This window comes from Apteryx mantelli, chromosome 2 (genome assembly GCF_036417845.1).
Source record: "Apteryx mantelli isolate bAptMan1 chromosome 2, bAptMan1.hap1, whole genome shotgun sequence".
Taxonomy (NCBI): Eukaryota; Metazoa; Chordata; class Aves; order Apterygiformes; family Apterygidae; genus Apteryx; species Apteryx mantelli.
Genome location: NC_089979.1, coordinates 14,613,918 through 14,623,157, shown reverse-complemented (window position 1 = coordinate 14,623,157; position 9,240 = coordinate 14,613,918). Strand labels below are relative to the sequence as shown.

The window sequence follows — 9,240 nt, the reverse complement described above, 5'->3', positions numbered from 1 at the left end:
CTGCCAAGGGGGGATCCACCTACCACGAAGGCTACTTGCATTGTGGCAGATGGGCACCACATCACACAGGGCAGAAGTTGTGCGATGCTGCCTAGTTCCATCAAGGCTAAACCCAGGCCCCAAACATATTTTAACATGCGTTCGGAGTAAACCAATTAGCAAAAGTATTCACATGTGGTTTTTGAATAACAAAATAAGTATATGTGTATTACAAAATACTTAAGTCTATTGCTTATCTTTTGATTCTACATGTGACTTGTTATTACAAGAATTACAGGATTCAACAGCAGGTATACAATATAAAAGCATTTATTAACGTTTATGAAACAGAATATGGCTTTAAAAAAACCTTCCTGGGTCCCTGTTGAACTCTCTTTCTTTGCCCTAGAAGTAGAATCAGTCTCTCTCACAGGAGTTCGTGAAAAGTTTTAAATAAAATGTTTAACCCAAATACAACCATCTTACAGAAAGACGAATGAAATGTGAACTCTGGGCAACAGAAGTCAACTAGCACATGGAAATAAAACCCCTGCCTCCACGCACAAATAAAGAAAACACATAAAAAGTGGCAGAGATGACTGTACCCCTATTATCAGAACTTTTAAAAATTTAAGTTTCTAAATAAAACATTTGCTGGGTGTAAATATTACACTGCATAAAACACAGCAAAAGAAATCTGACTGTATCCATCACTTGAAGTCCCAGACCTAGATTACTCTAATAATATATTTTTCCCGTGGATTCATGAACTGAGAGAACAGAATGCTTCCACGAAAGCACCTTTCAGCAGGAGGAAATATATATTTTTAAATCTATATGTAGCTTTTCAAAAATACTTTTCAATTTTAGCAAAGCCATTTTTCGAAAGCATATTCCAATGTCAAGCTTAAAGAAAAAAAATCTGCCTTTGTCAAAATAATTTGCAAACTTTATTGGATTTTTAAAAGCCTGATTACAGGACAAAACATGCATTAAGCATTTTGCTAAAATTCCAAAAACATAATTGCAGAGTGTCATTATATTCAAAGGGTCATGTCCATAATAAATACCTGCAGCTTAAAAGCAGCTTGGAATTTTTAAGAGTTTTAGTATCTGAAAAAGGCAAATGTTCTATATATTGTTCTTAAAATTCTGACATTACATTGCAATGGTTAAAGCAAGAAACAGCTCAGTTGAAGACTACAGGAAATCCTTGTCTTCTCAGGAGGTCTACACTTCGTTATACAATACTACTCTGGAAACAGCACTTCATCAAAGGTCTGGCAGTTGGCTTCTGTTTAAAACATACTCTGCCTCATAACATTCTTCAAAGGATTAAAACATAATTGATTCTGGCAGTACACATGGTCAGCATGATGTGCAGGGGGTTGCCAGTGGACATGGGGCCCTTACATATAGGGCTGTTTTCTTTGTTTAAAATGAAGAAGACGGGGGGCGGGGGGGAAATAAAAGAACGGGATGTGTGGAGAACAGTGAAATACAAAATGACTGAGAATCATAAAACATTTTTTGAACCAGATTACTTCAACAACTGCATATGCAAATAGAAGACTTCAAATCAGGACTGTGGCAGAGCTGCTGAATTGCTAAGGCAATTCACATATTCCTATTTCCATAAAAAAAGATAGAAGCTATAGTTATATACATCCTTCTAAGTATTCAGAGAATATTGCAAGTCGAATTCTAGAGCCACTGATATCAGTCTGAAAGTGATGGAGAACGGATTGATCGTGCACTGGCTGGACTGTTAGAGAAAGCAAAGGGATCCTTTTCCTTTTCTTTACTATCATGTTTATGTTTATGCTTATGCTTATGCTTGTGTTTCTTCTTCTTTTTCTTGTGCTCATGGTGGTGGTGGTGATGGTGATCACTATGTTTTGAGGAGTTTGACTCTTTACTAAACACAGAGAGCGGAGCTGCCGAGACTGGGTGCATGTTTATCTCTCCTGAAGATTGTTCTTTACCTAAGAAAATGACATAAAGGGATTAATAAATTATTAATTTGTATGATTTTCAAACTGAAGAAATTATGAGATATTAGATAAGACCTACACTAGTATCTAATATGCAAACATACAACCTGCTAGCACCATTAGCTTTTTGTTATGCTCAAAAAAGGCTCGAAACATGCTGTTCATGTTTCCATACTACTGACAATTTTGTTGACAATGGCTGAGGTACTACTTCTTCCCTCAAAAGTGTAAGTGTGTCTCAGATAATTAGGAGCTGCATGGAACTAAGAAACTGAAAGTTACAGTAGTTTCAAGAAACTAAATTTTGAACACAGTAGGATACTGTGTTTACTACACAGTAGATACCTACTATACCATGAGAAATGAACAACATAGCTACTCATGAAAACTATGGATATAAAGTACAGGAGTGACATACATTAAAGTGCAGCCTTGAGATGTGAACTCCTTTCATTCAGGAAACAAAGTTCTCTACAAGTATATATAAACCTTCTGATACCAAACAGCAGAAAAGAACTAATTGATTTTTCAAGATAAGTGCATCTTACAACTGATTTAGCCTACTTTAAAGCTTATTCAAAGTTTTGTTCTTAAATAAAAAGAAAGTTCCAAAGGCAGTTACGACATACACTAGCATGGATTTCACAAATATAATATGACTACTTTCACATTATGTGAGTCTGATATCTGAATCTGGTGGAGAGAAAATTTGATCCATGGCCTCTCATTGCCTGAGCTGCTCTCTCATTCTCTCTTTGGCTCATTTAATATTTCATTACTTCACACAAACTGCAATAGCTTCAACAGTAAGGATTAAAGGGAAATGATCTACGAACAGCATAGTTAATCAGGGCAAACACTTGAAACGTTTGTTGAGTTCATTTAGGCAGAAATTAAATCGCTCACATCCCAGGTAAAGCTTTTACCTTAGTAGATTTTCTTTCCAGCAGCCTGATTTCTCCCCTCCCCCCCCTTTTTTTGGTGACTATATCCCTGTTCAAGAACAAGGGATTGTTGTATACTTTGAAATACTTTTTTCCTGTATATTTGAAAACACATTTTTTCCAGTACATTTTTTTATATCTTAAATTCTCTTGCAGTAATGCTTTATTCCTGGAAGTCAGAGCCAACTCACTTTAGTACGATAAACAAGCACCAAGAAAGATTTCTGTGCAATGTATCTAGTTTATCCAAAAGAAGATTAAGAATCAATCACTTTAAGTACATATACAGGGAAGTTTTTATACAGCAGAGTTTTGTTTTTTGTTTTTTTTAATACAACTCAAAGAGACAACATACTGCATCTGTAAGCAGCGTTTAAAATTCAGAACAGAAATAAAACACACATTCTTTATAGCAAGGGTAATCAACAGCTTACCACGGGACATGGTAGAATCTACTGCAACTCATAAGAATCAAAAGTTCAAGATCTGAACACAGTGCATATAAAATTCTGCTAATGTTATAAAGGAGACCAGAATAGAGTACAATAGTTTCCTACACTCAAAATCTCTGAATAAGCAAATTTTTTTTAAAAGTTTAATTCTGAATTCACCTGGATGATCCAGCAACAAGTGCATGTTAGCAATGCAAACTTTTCTTATCAGAATTCACAATGTCTTTACTTTTTGATGGACGTTATGTTATGGCAGATAAGATACGCACACACATTCAGACTTTGGCTTGCTGACTTCAATGCAGAGTCACTACATCTTTTTTCCATTCTTACCTAGAGCAGTCTCAACAATGCAGACAGCATGCAGAAAGGTAGGAGGTGGCTTCACTATTTAATTAGTTCTAGTTATATTTCTCTTGAGGAACTTCTACCTGTACCTAAACCTACTCCCATAATCTGAGCTCATTCCTCTAAAGCAAACAACTTTTAAACAAGTAGGAAAATTTTCTTTTAACAGCAACAAGCATGCAAAAACACCCACTATATAGCAGACAATTGTGGAAGAAAGAGCTTATCTTACTCAGGTCATTAGAAAAGAACCACTCGGAAGCTGTACCTCAGACAACCAAAGCACATACTATTTGACACAAGTAAAATATACTACAGTAGTTAAAAAGATAAACTGTGGTAGTGACACAAAAGCTGCTTCTAGTAGCAGAAAAATAAAGGACACTGCAAAAAAACCCTGAATAATTCCAGTCAATGTTCCTCCACCAAAGATGTGCAAAAGATTACCTAAGGCAGGGAACACAGTCTCACACGTTCTCAAGCTGGTCATGTCTCATGACACATGGTACATTAAACTATACAAGGTAGACTACAGCCAACATAAACAAAACAAAAACAAAGCAAAACAAAAAAACCCTGTGACACAACCCTTAAAACATCACAGTTCCATTAGTTCCAAACTGTGATGGAAATTGAACCTGTAAGTCTACATACTACATTTGTAACAACCTCAAACCAAAGCTAAGCCTCTAAGTTTTAAAAAAGTTAGTCCATTCTAAGTAGTATAAGGATACGGGCCTAAGTTTGCAGGGATGATGCAGCAGTAGCTCTAAGTGCAAAGTGCCCGTGAACACCAAGGACGCAACCAACAGCCCTTCGTGATGCTGCAGCGCTACCTGATGTTATGTGTCCATTTCCTGCTGTTTACTGTTCTACCAGCTCTGCTAATGCAGCAGTCTACCTGATCATTTCTTAACTCATTTCAGCTAGGTTATCAAAAATCTACTATTTAAAGAATTTAGCTTAAATGCTGCTGACTGGAGCAAATTAGGGAACAAATATGACACTAGCTCAAGCCAGCAGGACTGAAGGAGCGGTGATGAACACCTGGAAATTGAAACAGGCAGGAAGATGTTCAGGAAGAGGGGAATGTGATCCAACCATAACTCAGAGGTTACTGGCACAGTCAACATTGGTAATACTGTACAATGTCAGTATAGAAATGAGGAAGTGTCATTATAAAAATCTACTTTTACTGAAGCAGTAGTAAGTACACATTTTTTTCATAGAACTCACTGATAGCGAAAATGTTTTGCGTTTTAAAAGCAAAAATAACAACTATCCAGAAAATATCTTCATACTGTCAAAAAGTGCTCTGAAACCAGCAATCAAATACACTGATTATGGACGATGTCTCAGAACGGATGTATCTAGACTACTGAACTCAGTTCTCTGTAAAACAAACAGCTCTGTAAAAGCTCCGTAAAAGATTTTACAGATTTGTATCTGTAAAATTCAACCAAGAAAGGAATCGGGGTTAAAGTGGCAGAACACTTTTTCTTCTTCATAATTTCCTTTTAATTAATAGCTACTCAAGGCTCATGCCAGGAACCTGCCAATCTAGAAAAGCCAGGTTAAATGGGAATCACTTCAAAGGGCATTAATATCATGCTCAGATCAATGGGGGGAGACAGCTGCACAGAGACACAAAGCATTCCCTTTCCCTCCAGGGAAGCCACTTCCTCCTGGCGCAGGGAGCAAGGATGGATCCCGGGTTTCTCAAATAATAGCAGAGCCCAATAAATACAGGGTGAGCCCGGGAGTCCACTTGTGAAGTGGCTAGCAGCATTCCCTGGAACAGAACGCCCATACATTTGTCTACCCACTTGGATCTCCTCCTGGTCTGGCTGTGGAGATTCCAATACAACTATTGGCTTTTTGGTGTTCCAGCTAGTTGGCTAGGTGTTTAAAATTAGACGGGATTACGATCTCATGAGGGAAAGTGGGGTAGGTGTTTAAAATTAGATGGGATTACTATCCCATGAGGGAAAGATTGGAAACTTTGTGCACACCTTATCTGGAATGATACGGATGCCATAAACATGGTGCGAAATAATAAAATACAAAAACCCAGACTATATAGTTCAGTTATGGAATGAAAGGGTTTTATACTTTCATAAGCTTTAAAGTAATATTTTTTGTCATAATAAAAATTGCTGTCAGATAATTATAACATCTTGTTCATCAATTGTAGGGGGGTTTTTTTTTGCTTTTTTTTTTTAAGAATCATTGGTGCATGAACATTGAATAGATAGTGGGGGGTAGAGTCTTTTAGTTAATTTATTTTGTATTGAACCTTTACAATTGGTAAGATATAATCTGAGACATGAATGTGCAGACAAGATCTCAAAAGATCTCCCAACTAGTGTCTCTTCTGTATTTCTGATTTTGTGTGGGTAGGGTGGGACACCACAGACTTACAGTCTCTGTTTCTTTGCATTTACAATCTATTTAAAACTGCTGGCTCAAGTAGGACTTTTCCAAATAGACACTTGCTAAAAATTACTCCATTTGCACCTGATTTACTCAACCATCACAGATGGAGAAATTCACTTTGCAAATCATGGTAAAGGGTAAGGGCCATTGGTCCAGAGTTTTCAGCTGAGGACAGGCTAGCGTTCAAGAATGGTGACACTGCTCACCACTGTGAAGAATATCAACACGCATATGCTAGCACTTAGAAGTCTCTCCCAGAACCCAAAGCAAACTTGCTGATGAGAAAAATCATGTATTCTCTTTGCCTAATAGCTGGATTGCAGCTCTGGCCAGTATTTTCTCTAAAGATCATACAACTAAAAAAGCTGAAAAGATCTTAAAAGCTGTTTTCTCAAGTATCTTGTTTCTCCTTATTTCTACTAGTCTCTTTTAATATTACCCTAGAAAGATCTCAAATTTTCAGTCTGAGGCTGCATGTATGCATCTGTTGAAACATCAATGACGTCCACACACAGAAGTCACCAAGTGTAACTAATCTCCAGTTTCCAGGATGCAAGCATGTTTGTCATTTGTCTTGAACAGAATTTTCAAATTGTCTATTTACAATGCCAATTTTCCATCTAGCCGAGTGTTCTTTGAAGGACCGTAATGCAAAACTTAAGGATTGAGAGTAAGGAGGAAAGGTCTGGTTTTCATGCAAAAAATTAAAAAAGAGCTTTTCTGAGGTTATGCTAAACAAATCAGTTAATTTTGCTTAAATTTTTTTTTAAACAATTTGCAGATTCACTTGACTTCATAAAATTCTTTAGTGAGATTTATAACCAGATAGACAAGACCTTACACCTTTCCTCTGCTAAAATGTTTTAAAGATAACCAGGTGATTTAACCAAAATAGATTTGTAACTGATAACTTTTAATTATTATCTCTTTCATTTGATTTAACAACTATATTGCTTTGCCCCTACATTAAAACAGTAGCTTAACTTTGGTGTTGGTTTTACTGCATTTACTTCAATATTCTAGAAAATTTACAAGAGAGAAGAGAACATTTCATTCAGTAAGTCAGTTCAGAATACTTTGTGGCTCTAACAGTTATTAGGTAGTTCACTTGAAAATTTAACCAGTAGCCTTATCCAGCTTCTGAGTTTGACAATGAACAGTCATTTTTCCCAGAGACAGGCAGAGCTACAACATTATGTTTTTTTCACTAAATAGAGTAGTTGAGATTCTGCAGCCAAACACTGATGCACTTTTATGTTTTATGTACTTTCATCTATGCTGTGACTTTATCCAAAGGATTTATATCTGTATTAAAGCTGCTTTCATGCACTTTAGAATAAAGAATTTGAAAACACCCTTCGTTATGAAGCATAAAATTAACCACATACTACTACAGTAAGGCAAAATTAGCTAGAGAACCTCAAAACCTAGGAGTTACCAGTTTGGAAGCAGTTGCATTTTAGGTAATAAAGTCAACATGAGTATAATGGATACTATCAAACAGATAATATATGAATATTATATGTTATTAAAGAGTAGTCTAACAGAATGGTTCTAACAACTTTTTCCAGCTTAAAAAGTAAAGCTAAAATCCACCATTGTCAGTGTTATCCTTGTATCCAAGAAGTAAAGTTTACTGACATGTTTGTCTATATTATTAAACGTAGGTCAGCCTTCGACAAGGAGCCACTGACTAGTGGCTGAGCTTTGAGATAACGGTGTGCTTACAGCTATCTCAGGTAACTTAGCTCCATTGCAGAGGACTCGACTTCCCACATGGTTCAGACTGAATTCCCATCAACCATCGCACTTGAAGTGCTGTGGTTTGCACCACATGCTCAAAGTCAGAAAAGCGACTGTCAATGCATAAAGAGAACACCTCTGTATTTGCTAGTGTACTCTAGTATGTTTTCAAAATATTTCTACCTATACCTTTTTTTTTAAATTTATCTTTTTGGTAGAAATAAAGACAAGAGAGAACTGGATACTATTCTGGCTCCTGAAGTACCAAAAACAGTTAGCAAAATTCTAATAAATTATTAGGGATGATTTGTTGAGCCACAACAACATACAACTTCATTGGCAGATCACATGGTGCTAAGCATTTACTACAGTTAGGCATTTATTTTTGTAAGCAGAAAAAAAGGGTCTAATTAATAAACACTGATATATACAGTGTAAGTTTTACAGAGGTTTATTTTGAAGCATCACTGTACTTTAAGATCAGTGAAATTTTAAAGTAATGTATCTTAATCTTCTAATTTCACTGAAGTCACTTGAACAAAGCAGGACTACTCACGTTACAGTCTGACATACAGTGTGAAATCTACTGCTTACATTAGAAAACACGTAACAGCTGATCTTGAGAGTCTTTTGATTTAAAACAGAGTAGGGAGCATAACGACTAGTTTTGATGATTTAGCAGGAAATAAAAACCTGTATTCATATTAGAAACTTGACCTTGCATGGCTTCAGAGGCTCAAAAGAGGCTCCCATGTTTCTGGTACTTAGAGAAGAGCATTCAGATCAATGTAACTGCATTCTTCAGACAGTTCACAGCTGACCTTTTGTTTTAATAATTTTTTGCAAAAATGCTCAGAATCCTTCATAACTACCAGAGTCCACAGTTTTATTATTGTAGATAGGATGCTTTAGTAAGTTTTGAAACATTTTCTATGTGAACAACTACGAAAGGTGATTTAATTACAGTACTGAAACCTGTAATCCTGAAAGAGCAGTAGTACAAGGCTTCATTTATTACCCTTGCAGCACGTCTCAGCCTTTCACATCCATAAGCAAAAGTGTACAGAAAAAAAATTGTTTTTAAGGAAAACTAAAATTTTTCTGTCTTTCTGGGGGTCGCATCACCTTGAACAAATCCAAATTATCATCCTAAGGGGGCGGGGGGAAGAATGCACAGATAGAGCAGCATTTGGAGTCAATGTGAGCTTCCTCTTTGCAGGCTGTATTTGGCTAATGACCTAACACCGCATGTGACGTGGGGACGTGACCCACAGCTGTGAGACGAAAACTAAGTATGGACTAAGAACTCACTGCCTCCCAAGTAAGAGTCGCAGAGCTGAGGCA

The 9,240-nt window shown here is 36.5% G+C and overlaps 1 protein-coding gene across 3 annotated transcripts in view; it reads right to left on the bottom strand.

The window, feature by feature from the left end:
• Positions 1-293: 293 nt before the first annotated feature.
• Positions 294-9,240, bottom strand: part of TAF2 (TATA-box binding protein associated factor 2) — a 61,463-nt gene continuing 52,516 nt past the window's right edge. For all 3 annotated transcript variants that reach the window (XM_067290219.1, XM_067290222.1, XM_067290220.1), the window contains one exon: positions 294-1,964. In XM_067290219.1, coding sequence (XP_067146320.1) covers positions 1,699-1,964 — 266 coding nt within the window. In that variant the 3' untranslated portion in view covers positions 294-1,698. The remainder of the gene's footprint in view (positions 1,965-9,240) is intronic.